The sequence below is a fragment of the Dermochelys coriacea genome, chromosome 7 (genome assembly GCF_009764565.3).
Source record: "Dermochelys coriacea isolate rDerCor1 chromosome 7, rDerCor1.pri.v4, whole genome shotgun sequence".
NCBI classification, from domain to species: Eukaryota; Metazoa; Chordata; order Testudines; family Dermochelyidae; genus Dermochelys; species Dermochelys coriacea.
In genome coordinates, this window is record NC_050074.1 from 85,889,473 (window position 1) to 85,905,225 (window position 15,753).

The 15,753-nt window shown below is 42.2% G+C and overlaps 2 protein-coding genes across 12 annotated transcripts in view; one reads left to right on the plus strand and one right to left on the minus strand.

Annotated features, from left to right (window-relative positions):
* Nucleotides 1-411, minus strand: part of ASCC1 (activating signal cointegrator 1 complex subunit 1) — a 46,309-nt gene extending 45,898 nt beyond the window's left edge. Inside the window, exon 1 of one of the 5 annotated variants that reach the window (XM_043519422.1) lies at nt 267-411. The gene's annotated coding sequence lies outside the window, so the exon portion shown is untranslated. Of the gene's footprint in view, nt 1-193 lie in introns of all 5 variants that reach the window. The other 4 variants (XM_043519419.1, XM_043519424.1, XM_043519421.1 and 1 more) reach the window with 4 other exon arrangements.
* Nucleotides 9-14,417, plus strand: ANAPC16 (anaphase promoting complex subunit 16). Of its 7 annotated transcripts, none has more exons than XM_038408430.2 (4): nt 9-135; nt 2,057-2,204; nt 12,039-12,113; nt 13,611-14,417. In XM_038408430.2, the coding sequence occupies exons 2-4, from the start codon at nt 2,063-2,065 to the stop codon at nt 13,724-13,726; spliced, it is 333 nt and encodes a 110-aa protein (XP_038264358.1). In that variant the 5' UTR covers nt 9-135; nt 2,057-2,062; the 3' UTR covers nt 13,727-14,417. The 7 variants fall into 7 exon arrangements, with proteins under 7 accessions (XP_038264358.1, XP_043375363.1, XP_038264356.1 ...); XM_043519428.1 differs by having other exon boundaries at nt 25-136; nt 2,051-2,204; XM_038408428.2 differs by lacking the exon at nt 9-135 and adding an exon at nt 365-387.
* Nucleotides 14,418-15,753: the final 1,336 nt, after the last annotated feature.

Genomic DNA, 15,753 nt, shown 5'->3' on the forward strand with positions numbered 1-15,753 from the left:
GCCGCTCCGGGCCCCGCCCCGCCGAGGCCCGCAGGGGGCGGGGCCGTGCGTGCTCGCGCCCGCCCGGCACGTAGCGCGAGCACGCACTTCCTCAGGCCGCGTTCGCCGGGCCACACCAAGGCGGCCGGGCACCAGGTGAGGCAGCGGGGTGAGGGCGGCCGGAGCGAGGGGGCGATCTGCGCCCGGTCCTCACCACCTCGCTCACCGGGGCGCCGTGGGGTAGGGAGGGGCTAAGTGGTAGTTTTAGCGGGAGAGCGCTGCCCCACCCGACAGCAGCTAGCGGCTGCTCAGCGCATGCGTTGTGGTGCTCGAGCCGTCCTTGCGCGTGCGCAGTAGCCATTTAGAAACTGCCGCCGCCGCCGCCGATATTCTTCCGGTATGGGCGGGGTGAGTTCAGCCGGGGCATCTCCCCCTCTCAGAAGCTCTTTGTGCCATATGGGCTCTTTGGGCCCAGAGCCTCAAAATATTTACTCGTCTAGCTTCCTAAATGGCTTAAATACCTTTTGAGGACCTTGGCTTAGATCCATGTAACCATGAACAGTTTCTCTTTGCAGCCAGCTTTGTGTTCAAAACATGGGACTGCTGATGAATCAGCATCTATTCCCAAAAAGCTGAGCTAAAATGCAACTTCAAATTGGTATGCAGAGTGGATCAACATATTGCTCCTAGCTTGAGCTTGACATCCAGCTTTCCTGGGTTTCAGGAGGGAAGTTCTGAATTGGGAAGTGAGTGAAGGTGATAGGGAATGAGGATGGTATAGGTCCTATAAGGATAATGGGCCAGACCAGCAAGGAGTCAGTAGCCTTAGGGAAAGAGAGAGAAGACAGTTATAACCCAACAGTGTTCATCTTGGGTTCTGTAGCTGGTTTATAGTTCCCATAGTGTAGACATCACCAAAGAAAAATTTAGAGGGTAGATGAGAAATTATAGCGGGTAATAAAAACAAAAGACACTTCAGTGCCTAAATGGAAAGGGATAAAGGTCAAATACCCTATCAAAATATATTTAAGCAGTTCTGTTATGCTGAAAGAATAAGGAAGGTGAGTGTTAAAGGCAGGGTGGGAGGTGTATGTGTGAGGAGTTAAAGTGATCAGGTGGCAGACTGCTAAATGGCCAAAAGAATTCCCAACCATTATTATTGTCAAATGCAATTTAAAAACACAGAGATAAAACACAAAAAGCACATTGAGGAGCAAAGTGCAGCAGAGGAGTCAAGACCCTTTTAAAGACCATAGCATTTCTTCACACAGGGAGTGATGTGAGGAGGGTACAGTCTTGTGGCTCTCTAGATTTTATAGCAGAATGTTTTGTGGGTTTTTTGCACAACTGGTGAGTGAGACTTTCTCTTCATGTTTGTGGGTGGTGGAAAAAAGTATCTTCAGAAGGTGAATCGAGTTTAATGCTCAGTACTGAATTAGAAAAGGAGTACTTGTGGCACCTTAGAGACTAATAAATTTATTTGAGCATAAGCTTTCGTGAGCTACATGAAGTGAGCTGTAGTACTCCTTTTCTTTTTGCAGATACAGACTAACAGGGCTGCTACTCTGAAATCTGTACTGAATTAGTTATGCATACTCTGATCCTACTCATATTTCCATTTTGCCAAGGCATTTGAGCATAATTTTCTTTTATTTTTGTGTGCCACCAAGTGGTAAAATTGTGAACTGCATTTTATACTAAAATACATGCAAGAAATCTGCTGTAGTTTGAACATAGCCACATTATGGCCCTCAAATATCAGTTCTTCCAAGGGTGCAGAGCTCCACTTCATGCAGTTACTTGTTTTATAATGCCATGGTCTAGAACCTTAGCCACTGAACTTGCTCCCTGTGGACCTTACTTGTGATCTATAACGCCCTGCAATCAGACAACCAATGATGCCAAGTATTGTGGTGGATTTGAGATGTGGAAGACTAAGATAGGAATCACCAAACAAATTTTCACCTATGAATGTGAGTTAATTTGAACCCAGGTCTCTGTAGGCAAAAAGATGTATTGAATTAGCAAAAATTAAGTTAGAGAAGGAAAAGGTAACCTTTTCTCTGTTGCCTTAAAGGGAGCAATGGCAGCCTCCTCTTCATCCTCTTCAGCTGGCGGAGTCAGTGGAAGCTCTGTAACTGGATCTGGGTTCAGTGTTTCGGAACTTGCCCCACCACGGAAAGCCCTCTTTACGTACCCCAAAGGAGCTGGAGAAATGTTAGAAGGTGATTGCTCTGTTTCACATTTTGCTGTCAGTAAACAATTGATGATACAGTTTACAGAATATATAATAAGTTAGGATCCTTAATGTCATTTTAGGCACAAAGTAGCCAAAGGATCTAATTGTAAAGGGAAGGAGATCTGAGTAGGCAGATGCTAGGTTTATCTCTTCTTTCAGTATATCCTTGCCACCATGTTCTTTCCTTCATTCCTACAATTATGATAAATTATCTACCCCTATTTATCTCAAGCTTTAAGATGGTGTAGGATTGTTTTTTCCGTCATATGTTCAAAAAAAATTATTTAAACAGTCTGATATTTTAGACCCATAAAAACAAAAATCTCAGACTTCACAGGAAGCAAGGCAGCAGTTGGGACAGGAAAGACAGCATCTGATAAAGTGAGTGCATGACTGTGTCAGCTTCTTTTTGCTACCTACTTCTTTGGTTTCATAACTGAAAATTACTATAGAGATGACTGATGGGGTTATATTATTCTTTGGCAAATCCTTTTCTATTTAGGTTCATAGGGTCGGATTCGTGGCCGTGCCAGTGCAGAAACAGAAGGCAAGGCAGCTTGTGCCTCCACTACTCGGGGACCAAGATGGCATGTTTAGGCCACAGCATAGACTAGGGTAGCACTGAGGATAACTTGCACTCCTACTTCAGTGGGCCACTGCAATTGTGATGGTTGCTTCCACCATCCTGTGCCTCCCTGGGCCCATGCAGGGGAAAGGGTACTTTCAGAGGTGGTACAAAGCTGGCAGAGCCATGCACAGACATGGCATACAGGCCCTCTGTGATGGTAGGGGCATATGCGTGCCACATGGGCATTTTGCATCAGCTTACCTTGTGCAACAGGGCTGTAGCACAAAGATGGATCTGGCCTATGGGACTCTTTTCAGATTGAATTTGCCCATTATTCAGCATCCCTGCTGTTACTCCATTGAAGTCAGTGGAGTTAGAGCAGGGATGAACTTGGCCTTACATGTTTCATTTGAGTATCTGAAATGCCATTGCATTTGTCTAAAATCTAATCATAAATTAGATCTAATCTCCAATTAGATATGAGTGTGTGCTCTTATGATATATGCAGGTTAGAAAACTGCTTCCATTTTGCTAGTATTGGTCAGTTGACTGGTCAAATATTTTAAGGCACTAATTTATTAGAGCAATAACAAAAGTAAGATTTGTATGCTTTCCTATAGGCCTAGCCTTAGATAAATACATATGCCTAATTACAAAAAAGTTACTTACCTGAGTTATTTTAACTCGGAAAAATGCAAAACACAGTAAAAGTTCTTAAAAAATGAATAATTACTATTACCTTTTTCGCAATGTTATGTTAACATTTAAATACGAACATTATTCAAGACTGAACAGTTACAAAATAAAAGAAAAATGAAATTAAGCAGAAATAAACATATAGCAACTATAAAAGAAAAAAATCATTTTAAAATGCACTTATGCTAGGGAGGCAGCAGGCCAACTCTTCAAGCAGCTTAATGGCTATCAATCTATTCTTTTTGTGTTGGGTGAGGCAGTTCAATGACTGTGAATCTTCCTTTCCCTCCCCACTCCCTTATGAGTTAATTTCTGCATGTTTGTCTAGTCAGTTTAGATTGTAAGCTCTTTGGGGCAGGGACTGTGTCTTTTAACCTGTTTAATGTCCTTTGTAAGCTGCTATGTAAATTAATGGCCTAGTATACAAATTAAAATCAACATTGTATGTTTATCTTTAAGATTTGAGCCAACCAGGATGCTCAGCTTTCAGTTAGTTCACCTTCTTCCCCAACAGTGATGAAAACATTTAAGTAGACTTGCTAACAGATGGCACCAAAATATAGGCCACCCCCTATATCAGATCATCCTTGCTGGAATATTTTACAATATTTGACAATGGTGAATAATTTGTGATGTGCTCAGATGAAACGAAGTTTATGTTCATTGTGTTTTAATATATAAAACTGCTCAATTGACCAGCCCTCCACTTGCCCTGTTGTTTTTTCTATTTGCCTTCTGCCTTTTTCCCCTTACTTTTTAGCTGTAGAATGGAGGAGTGCCAGGGCAGGCAAAAGGGTCCTTCAGTTGATTATGGGAAACACAACCTGCCTATGATTGAAACTCATAGCTTTTAATTCTGTAGCTCTGGGGGGTTTGTATAGCACAGTGTATTATGTTCATTAGAATACATGGGTCTCCTCCTGCTCCCATTTAAGTCAATGCCCTATATTTGTACAGCAGCACTAATATTGTCAGTTATGGCACTGACGTGATCTGCTCTTTCAGTGTAGTTTGGAGGAGCAGTCGTTGGGTGATCTAAAGCATCAGCATCACCTAAACTCTGTGGAACTACAGGTTAAAATCCAAAAATTCAACTCTGGCTTTTGTTCTCTGGGGTAAATAAACAGATTCCATGCAGTTTACTTGAGGGAGAAGAGGGTCTTTGAGATCTGTCTGCTCTTATTGCACACCATGTAAGAATAGGGGCCATGACTGTGTAAGACCAGGTGTTTGCCTCAATATCATGGCCAGAATTTCTCCTCCCTTTGCTGTTGTACAGTGAGCTGTGTGTCAGTTACAATCCTCTACCTTGGAAGTGACTGCATTTTAGTGGAGCTGTATGTATAATTGTGAATGAAAGGCACTAGATAAATGTAAATCATCACCTAATACTACTTAGGTTAGTTTATGTGCTAGGTACTGATAGCACTGTAGTTAATTACATATTATGCCATATCACTAATTAAGATTTTTTGACATTAGTCTGTATGCCAGACTTGAAATAATTCTGACTAAAGACTTGTTCACAGAACTTAATGAGCCCTCAAAACAAATTAAAATTATGAAATACTTCAAGTTACTGACTTGATGGGTGACTCTGCTTCAGAAGGTTCAGCTAGGAGAACAGAATTTTTAGTATGTAGGCTTAAAGGGCCTAAGTAGGCTGGTAATAACAGTGTTTCATTTGCAAGAAATGGTGGATCTGTATTAAATGTATTAAAATAAAACATAATGAACATTAATATCCTTTTATTTGAGCACATCACTAATACAGTAGAGGGTATTTTAATTGCAAAGGAGGCTTGGAAGATGAGCCAGTATGACAATGGTATTCTGATAATGATAAACAGTAGATCAGCCTCTGATTCATCCCTTTTAAATAGAACTGGATCCTGGGATGGGATTTTCCAGGACTGGTGGCAAGGTCCTCAAAAAGCCCCAACCTTTGACATTTTCTCCCCTTGTTTAGTATGGGAGCCTTTTAGGATGTGAGATAAGGTACATTTATTTGATTTAGCTTTCAGTTGATCTGTTCCTGATAACATGGTGACTAATCTATTTTGAGTGGCAGCAGCAGTTTAATGCTATCCTTATTACAGGATGCTTCATTTAATTTAGGCTTTTAATTTTGTAGATAACATCCCACACCGTTCTTCAAATGGATGCAGTTGTTAGTGTGGTGGCTGCATAATGTGGTGGCCTTTTTTTTTTTTTTTTTTCAAAGAAAGCAGTTAAAATATTCATAAACGTCACCCAATTGTACATATTTTTCAGGTAGTTTTAGAATTTTTTAAAATAATGTACCCTTGGATTCTCTAAGGGATTTTTGGATTTACCAGTAGTACTACCAAGAGCAGATTTAAATAATGTTGTTTGTCATACGTTATTGACAATATTGCAAACTCCCTTATTTCTAAGATGCTTGTAAGATACATGAGTAATTTTAACCTGCATGGAGTTATGATTATTCTTGTGGAAATTCCAAGGTATAGAGGGAAGTTAATATATTTGATTGTTTGTTTAAACTCTGAGTGAGCCAGGGATTGCCAGAAGATTAGCTAACTTCTACTTAGCTTGCTTCCAGTTTAATATTTGCTTAAAATCAATTGAAAAAGGAGTGATGTTATGTTTATGGATTTATAGCATTTCTGTAAGTACAGTCTAGTTGCTTAAGTGATAGGCTCTGTACAAATGATTAAAAATAAATAAAAGATGTAATGCAAAATAATCACATTCTGCCATATCAGATAAATCAGGTGAAGTCTAAGGATTGTATATACATTCGCCTATGTTCAGTTTCTATTCAGTGTATAGGAAATTCTCTTTCCTTGAGCCCTATTGTTCAGCCTTTATTCAGGCAAAGTTCCTAATGGTGACAGTGGGCAAGGCTTAAAAACTCCACTCATCTTCTGTTGACCAGAGTGAAAGATACTGTCAGAGCTGGCCTTTGGGGTGGGCGGCCAGGGCAGCCGCCCAGGGTGGCCCGCCAAAGAGGACGCCATGTGCTGGCTCGGCACTCCACTTGTGCGCTGCGGACAAGCAGCCATCGCGCTGGTTTCTCTCCACCCAGCACAGCATTCCCACCCCACTCCTCTCGGCTGGCAGGCCTAGAACTACCTTCTCCCTGCCCCCTCCCTCCTCTCAGCCAGCTGGCCGCTAGCTGAGGGCTAGGGATGGGGGCAGAGAAGACCCCTCAGCCGCTGGGGCTCTACTCCCCCCCCCATCCCGAGGCTTGTACCACTTGGTGGAGCGAGCGAGGGGGGAGGGAGGCTCGGTGGCAGACCCGGGGGTTTCTGACTGCCATGTGCCGTGGACTGCTGGGGTCCCCCATGGCACAGCCCCCGCCTCCTCCCTAGGCTCTCGGACCCCTGCCAGGCCTGAGACAGCGCTGGTGGGAGGGTGCTGCGCATGGAGCTCCTGCCCCATGCCCCAGCCCCACGCCCACTATTATTCAGATGCGGAGGCTGGGAAACCTGAGGGTCCTGGACCCTGCTGGGCAGGAAGTAGCACCGGCACCCGATGGATGGACACCCCGACCAGTGGTTGCCCCTTGCTCCAGATAAGCCCCCTCAGCCCAGGCCCCACAGAACAACTGGAGTCCCTTCACCCCATCCCCCCCACTGGCGCCCCTGGGGGAGACCCAGCACCATCTGACCCATCCCCCTACCAGCGCCCGTGGGGGAGACTGGACCTCCACCAGTTACCCCTGACCCATCCCCCCACCAGTGCTCCTGGGATAGGGAGAGATGTGGGTCTGGTCCAGTTCAGGAGGCTCAGCCTGGAGAGGGATGTCTTTTGCAAGCACAGCTGGTCCTGATCCAAGTCTCTGTGCTTCCAACTTGGGGAAAAGACTAGCAAAACTAGTATGAATAAAGACACTAAAATGTATTTTAAAAAAATTTCATATTTTTTATTTTTAAAATGTTTTAAATAGTTTTTAAATGTGCCCCAATTTCATATAAAAATTTAATTCAAGCCCTGGTTGTTCATATGAGAAATGTGAAGGATGAGATAGTGTGATGGTTCCCTTTTAGTGGGAGCAGCACATGGCTAGTGTTTTGGCCAGTTTTGGCTTTCGTTAGCTGTTTTTACCCACACACACACACACACACACACTCACACACACACACAGTCTCCCTTATACAGTCCCCCCAACACACACCCCAGGGGTCCCTTCCTGCATCCAGATCACTTTCCTCACCTGTGCTGTGCTGTGAGGCATCAGGAGCTGCTGCTCTCGGGCCCTCTCCTTAGGCAGCCCAGGTGGGGAAAATGACCTGGATGCAGGGAGCTCTGATGTTGCTCCTCGCTCACTCCCTCCCTCACAGCCCCTTGGGGATGTGTGGGGCAGAGGAGCAGCAATGCCAGATGCTTTCGTGCATCCAGGTCAGTTTCCCCACTTGGGTGCAGGAGGGGGATGCAGGGGTTGGGAATGAAGGGGGTGCAGGGATTAGGGGCACAGGATGGGGAGCAGGGAGGGAGAAGATCCTGGGGAACCCATGGGGGCCAGGGGCACCAAAATGCAAATTCGCCCAAGGTGCCATTTTCCCTAAAGCCAGCCCTGGATACTGTACTACCACTAACCCCGCAATTTAAAAGAATAAGATAGTGTATTCATCTGACTTTCTATTAATAAACTTAGCACATGTCTTCAGTGTCCATTTCTTCATTTCTTTGTCTTGTTTCACCATATTGTATTTTCTCTCTCTCCCCCCCATATTGTTGGTCTTCTCTCCAAGCTCTCTCTCTATTCTTATTCCATCAATCTTTCTGGCCTGCTTCACTTATGTCCACTCACTTCTATTCAATCACACGCAAAGCTAGAAAAGACACCTAGTAAACAGGACTAAACCACTAGCCAAAGCTTGGTATGAAAGATGAGGGGCCCTACTGTCTAGGGACAAGGACCAGGTAAGAAGCCAACTTCTCTCCACTACTGTGCTGCTCATATAGTGGAGGATCCTGGGACTTCTACAATGGTGCTGCCCCTGCAATTTGGTTAAAGCTTTAGTATCATCCAGTAGCTTGTAGGTGTCTAATAAATTGGATCCTCTCCTTTTCCCCCCTCCACCTCTGGTTGCTGGAAGGGAGGAGCATTTTATTTCTGTTCCACCCGAGTGACCTGCATACTATGAAGGTGGATGGACCTTTACCAGCCTATTCTTCCCTGACCTCCTGACTGCTGCCGTGGGGAGCTACACTACTGTATGCCAGTGTTCTCAATGACCGGTCGGTCCATGGACTAGCACCGGTCCCTGAGATCTAGCTGACATGGTTTAGGAAGGCAGCAACCCGGTCCCTGGTATCAAAAAGGTTGAGAAACACGGCTCTATGCCACCTCGAGGTTGGTTTTTTAGTTCTTTCTCACTGCGTTGCTCTGTCGTCTGTCTCTGCTGTTGCCCAGTTTCTCAAGCAACAGCAAAGTGAAAATGAACTGCCAATCTGTTTTACTGCTGCTCACTGGGTTCTGAATAGCTGCAGTGAGGCCGAAAAGACTTAGTTTTCATCCTGCTGCAGCTTGACAAAGCTTCATCAGTGGCAGAGGCACTTGAGTCATCTGCAGACAAGACATCTGGCTTTCTGCTGTCCCTGGGCAAGTGGATTTTTCAGGCCGTTGGAGAGGGAGTTTTGCATGAAAAGGGAAGGGGGAAAATAGGATATCTGAATATTAAGTGACATGCAAAATTGAAGACTATTATTAAGCTTTATTAGAGGTTTTGCTAGAAATCTGCATATGGCAACTGCTGACTCTCCTCCTTGTGGGATGAAATAAAGAAATAAAATGAGGGTCACACTCGGAATTATGTATTTGATAGGTATGATGCCTTTGAAAGCATCTCCTGTCATGTTCACACAACTAAATAAGTTAGTTAAAGTAGAATTTGTCTGGTGATGTAGACAACCGCTCATCAATATTTAAGAACCAGGGTAAAATGCTTTTTCCTAACATGTCTTTATTATTAGTTCCCATTGTCAGAAGAGACTCTTCTAGAATTATTACATACTTATTAGGTTGAGGATTAAGTTCAACCTGGCTTTTCCATCTGGTAACATATAGGTCACTTCCTGTTTGGAGCATCTCCATCCTTTTTAAGAGGAATCAGATTTAACATTAGTTTATTGTGAAGAGTTTGCTAAATGTGATATGGAAAGTTCCAGCCTGTTCATGTCCTCGAGACTCTAGACTTAAGAGAACTCAATACAGACAATTCTGTGATAATACAGGCTTTATAGATTGCAATAAGGTTTCTGCTATTTGTGGTGTCACATTCTGGGATTTCTTCAGTGACCCGTGAAGTAGGCCCGGGGGGGGGGGGGGGGGGAAATAATTGCAAAAGGTCAATGAAAGCTGATTTCTGAGCTGAATGCCTCCCGCAGCCTGGCTAGTAGGGATATTTCAGAATGGAAATCTGTACTTAACTTGTCAGATTTAGTTAGCAGCTCATTTTTAAAACTGGTACTGAAGTACTACATTACAAGCAATAAGACATGACAAGATGTGAAGGACGTTGTTAATAAATTGATATATTTTAATGATTGGCCATCGTCGTTGATGCACAAAAACATAGCCTGACAGAAGAAAGATGTCTTTTCTTTGGAGGACTCTGTCCTTTTGGTTTTAAAGTTCATTTAGCAAAGAATGTGTATAAATGTCTTAACTGTATTATTTATCCTAATAGCCACACATATTAGCGATCAGTATATATGAGAGCTTCTCTCTTTGTGCGGATGGAGAGCTGGAGTGATCCATAGAATTGTAACTCCTTTTCCCTTAGTTTTTTAGAATGACATTTTGCACACACAAAGTGGAATTATTTTAAATGGGTTGCATATAGAATAATAAATGCTGGAAGTATCACTTAACCTTACAGTGGATTACAATTTCATGGTTATCTATTGTTCCACATATTCAGTAATCTGTCTGTGGCACCAGATGTACTCTTTTCTTCAGAACTTGAAGATAATTAGATTTTATCATCCTCAAGGAAGTGACTATGTATTATAGCCCTTTCAGTTGATGAACAAAATATTTTAAAGTGGTGGAAACTGGAAGCCCTGCCTACAGGTGTAGAATCAGTTAATGGAAGAATAAACCATAATGTTGATAGAGCAAGGCTTACATACAAATGAGGCAATAACTATTGTTTTCCCTGAGAAGACCTTTTATATAAGGCAATAATGCACAGTCAGGATTGAGATAAGGTGGTACTAAAGAGCTTGACACTCTTATGAGTAGTTGTGTACTCTAAATTCTAGTTGACAGCAGTGAGGCTCTGTACTTTGCAGGATCAGGCCCAGTTTTTTTCCTCCAGTGTAGGTATCCCTTTTCTGATTTATTGAGTCTATATTTGTATTTAGCAAAGACAATATGGTCTAGATGTAATGGATAGGCTGATGGACCATGGCTTGCTTTAAGGTTTGTATTTTTAAAAATATATGTATTTTTTTTTAAGTACAGATTGCGTCAAGTACTACGTCTCTCTAGAGCCTGGTCTCCTTTCATTGTACTTTCTATATGACAAAGTGCACATGACTGGCTGAGATGTGGCACACTGTAGTGCTAATATGAATTATCAGCTAAAAAGGGAGACAGCGGCCTCTTCCCTTTTTGTTCAGGCAGAGATTGTGAATTGAGACACCTTCTAAAAACCATTTGTGCTAAACGTTTATTTTTATATTGCGCTGCACTGCCCTCAGCTGAGGAGTAATTCACAATTATGAACACAAATCAGTCACCGTATAACTTTCCAAAAAGCCATTCACAGCTGAGTTTCTACAGTGTCTTCAATTATGATTTTCCTACCGTCTTTCAGGACGCTGTCTGGCACTGACACAGTATTTAGTCCTGTAATTGCATTGCAGAACACTCAAATCTTAATTGAAATCACAGCGCTTCTGTTACACTTTCAATAAACCAATGTAATTTAGTTTTAAGGATGAAATTTTATGTCATTGTGTATTTGGACAGGTGAATTGTCATTTGTCATACAAAGGCTACTCAACTGATTTTTAGCTATATTTTCAGAAATATAGGGAAAACTTGAGCTTTATGGAGCACCCTTCAAACAATATCTCAAAAGACTTCCTAAAGATGAGTTAGATCTTAAGAGCCATTACTGTGTGGGCAAATACAACAACTTTTATGAACTCAACAATAGTTCTGACTGTAGATTATTCACGTTTGTTTTATTAAGGAAAAGATTGTTGGCACAGAGACCAAGATTTTCTTTTAATCAAAATGCCATAGCATCTTTCACATCCATCTTGACAGCAACCATGAGAAGCAGGCAAAAGGGGTACCAAGATACCAAACAGTGCAGCAGCACACCCACTCTGTGCTCCATTTCCGTGTAAGCACTCGGTATAAGTCAAACCCCTGGTGTGGGACTTCAACCCACGGCTTCCTGACCCAGAGCGCTGCACATTAGACACTTTGTCCTATTCTGGTAAAGTAGGTGAGCAGAGAAAATCACATTCTAAACATAAAAATGATAGAAAGTTTCTCAGTCATAAAACTCTTGGGAAAGACTAAATCACTCTCTCTTCTGTTTACAGATGGCTCAGAAAGATTCCTTTGTGAATCCGTTTTCAGCTATCAGGTTGCCTCTACATTAAAGCAAGTGAAACATGGTAAGCACTCTAGTGTTGTACGTTTTGTGTGTGTGTGTGTGTGTGTGTGTGTGTGTGTATAAGTTTACTGTGGAAGCTGCAGGAGGATCTAGCAAAGGCCAGCAACATACTGTGCCGTGAACCACAAAAAGCAGAATGGCTATTTAAATTAACTTCCTGAATTAGCACTAAGTGAGGCTATTGTTAGGTCCTCTTTCAAAAGTGGTGCAAATATTGAATTAAATTCACACACTGTGGGGGTGGGAGCAGATAAGCATTTCTAACCTCATTTTTCCATTGCTCTATGCTGTACGGTATACACAAGGGGTGAGGTCTGAACAGAGAGCAGAAACCTTACAAATTGGCTACAATACAGACTCACTTTCTGGCCTTAAGCATGTCTACCCTGCAGTTAAACACCTGTGGCTGGCTTGTGTCAGCTGAATCAGGTTTTCAGGGCTTGGGCTGAGGGGCTGTAAAATTGTGGTGTAAATGTTTTTAGGCTTGGGCTGGAGCCCAAGCTCCTGGACCCCCTGAGGAGGGAGGTCCCAGGCTCCAGCCATAGCATTTACACTGCAACGGCTTTCCCCATACCAGGCCCCCCTGATTTCTCCCCCCTGCCAGAGGTTTTGTGTGTTCCTTATTCCCCATCCCCATGTCAGGGACTTTGTGTGTACCTCCATACTCCCCATTATTATTGGTGTGGGAGATAAGTCATTCACGATGTCAACATGGTAAAGTCTATTGGGAGCATGAGCAGAGATGAGAGGGGATACTATTATGCTGGAGGCTATTAATGGGTGCCATCTAGCAATTGTTTGCTCTGTTAAAGAGGTACTTGAATCTGTGGCTGTACTAATCAGATGTCAGGGTCTCCAGGTATCCCCTAATTTCTCCCCTTTAAGTTTTTCAGTTTTCCCCCAGATCAGTAGGGTTCTGGCCATTGATGCCTAGAACATTCTCTGGAAATGATGGGCTGCAACATTCAAACGTTATGGTGTGTGTGTGTGTGTGTGTGTGTGTGTATATATATATATATATATATATATATACACACACACACACACACACACACACCCAGAGAAATACCACTGAGTTGCATTTAAGGCCTCCAGTTATTTATGCTAAAGAAAATAGCCCCACATTGTTTTCGGCTTCTTACACTAATAAGTTTGTGTTTCCCTCTTGCAGTTTTTGATCCACCTTAGTGCCTCAGTATGTTCAGAAAGTTGCAGATACATCTCCTGTCCCACGCTTGGCACACTTTTTTAGTCCTTTAAGAAGATTAATGAAGTCTGTTCTCTTGTATGATCTGATGAAGTCTTTGCTTCTATTGGAAAAATATCAATACATGTTTTTTTTAAATGTTCAGACTAGTCTGACACAGTGGAGCAAAACTGTTTTCCAGTGCCTAGATTATTAGGGAAGGACATCCCTGCTGCAAAAGATAATACAACTAATTAAAAGATTTAAGTGAAATGCTGTTGCAAACAATGTTTATCTTTGGACTTCTTGTAGATCAACAAGTTGCTCGGATGGAAAAACTAGCTGGTTTAGTAGAAGAACTGGAAGCAGATGAGTGGAGGTACAAGCCAATAGAGCAGCTGCTGGGGTTCACTCCATCCTCGGGCTGAAAGCTTTGGGATCACTGGTGTTAAAAGACAACACAAATATACAACAATCAGGATTGATTTTTAAATACGCTGCCATTTATCAGTGTGTTCCCAGCTGCCTCATGTTTTTTTAAATCCACATCAGGTAGCTCTGTAATAGTATCCAGTGAAGTTGCAACCACAAAATTGTAAATCCTTTCAGTCGTCTTCAGTGTAGACATTTGGTAATAATTCACCAGGGCCTGATTTCTGTAACTTATGAAATACAAGAAGTTTTAAAGACTTGGAGAATAACCTATTTTAAAAAACCCAGTCATTTCTACTCACAATGGAGTGTACATGGCTGCACTGGCCAGGTAATATCAATTATTCAGGACCTGCATACCTTTGCTGTATTGAGTCCAAATCCTGGAGGGCAAAAGCACAAGGCACTGAATGGAAAGAAGGTTCTTTTTGAAGAAGAATGTGATGATAAACTGTGCGGGGTCAACTGAAGAGGAAAATATTAACTGATTTCTATATTTAGATCTCCTTGTTTTTGCTGAGTCTTTTCTCTCTGCTGGCATGTTTTTTTTTTGACTGTACACAGAATATTATGAGAAGGGAACTGCTGTTTAATGCAGAGGCAGTGACTCAAGACACCAAAAACTGCTCTCACCTTACCATAATGTATAAAACTATTCTATGGCCAATAAATTTCAAGAGTTTGAAATCTGTTTTTTTAACTTTTCTAAGGCTTGGGGACGTGAAGAAACAAAATCAATTGTTTTGTGGACAAGATGGGCTGTTGTGGAGCAAAAGACCCATCTCCATAGTTATAATGGCAATATATCTCCAAACTTAAGTCCAATTAAAAAGAAAATCTCCCAAAAGAAACCAAATCCTCCGTCTTACTCTGGCCATTCCTTTAAAATATCTCAAAAATGCAAAGCAATATTACTAGGTTATAAAATTCCATCTCCTATTCAAAGAATCCATTTCTAATATAGTGTAACAGTAGTATACACTACAATATTACATTCTACACAGTATAGTTAACACACAATTTCTACATACTCAGAAAACCTACATCATGTCATATGCTGATACATTTCATATCAAACAGATTATGAATATCATATCTAAGTACTTATATTTCCCCCAGAAAAATGTATCTCATGTATCTGAATAGCTCACAACATCCCTGGAAAGAAGGATAGTAATATCTGTCACAGTTCAAGGCAACTACACCTGTATCCTCCTCTATGGGACAGCAAGGGAACCCATACTCAAGCTTCCAGCTCCCCTGGCCATCACCTCTCGAGTGGAGAGACACATCTCACTCCCTTCTGACCCAGGTACTTCCAGGCTACACATTCCCCTGCTTATATTGTGATTGCAGCGAGAGACTCCGTCAAAGCAGGCCTGCTTGCTTTCTCTTCAGAGACTGATAGAGTAATTGTTAACAAGTTATGTTACCATACAGTAGTTCCTATACAAGCCCATTTTATTCTTAAAAACAAAAGCATAGCACTACAGAGTAAACATATTAAAACAATAAAAAAACCTACACGCATGCTAGTAAGCTTGAGAGATCCCTTCAACATGGGCTCTAGTAGGTGAGTCCCTCAAACCCCTCGCAAAGGGGTCACAAGTTCATAGCAACCTCACCTCTGAACTAGCACCTAGCCTTATGTGCCATAGTAGGTTAAGTCCTTCCAACTCTTCCCTAAGGACTGGGGTCTTCCGTGGACCAGCAGTCCTGTCTGTCTGCTGGAAGAGGAAGAAGGTCCTGAGCTTGTTTAAAACCAGGCTATTTGTCCAAAAATCCTTTCTCTGTCTGTTGGTCCGTGGAGAATCCAGTTTAAACTAGTCTATGTGAGCCTCTCCAGGAAGGTGGCTTCAAAGGGCTAGTAACCAGAGGAATATTAATATACCCCAAGTTACATACAATCGCTCAATAATGCAAACAACTGCAATTTAATTTGGTTCCCAAAGGCATTGATCTTAATTCAGTAATGATTATCTTAATTCCATAAGGTTTGTCCAGGATATTGCAGAGTAGTTTT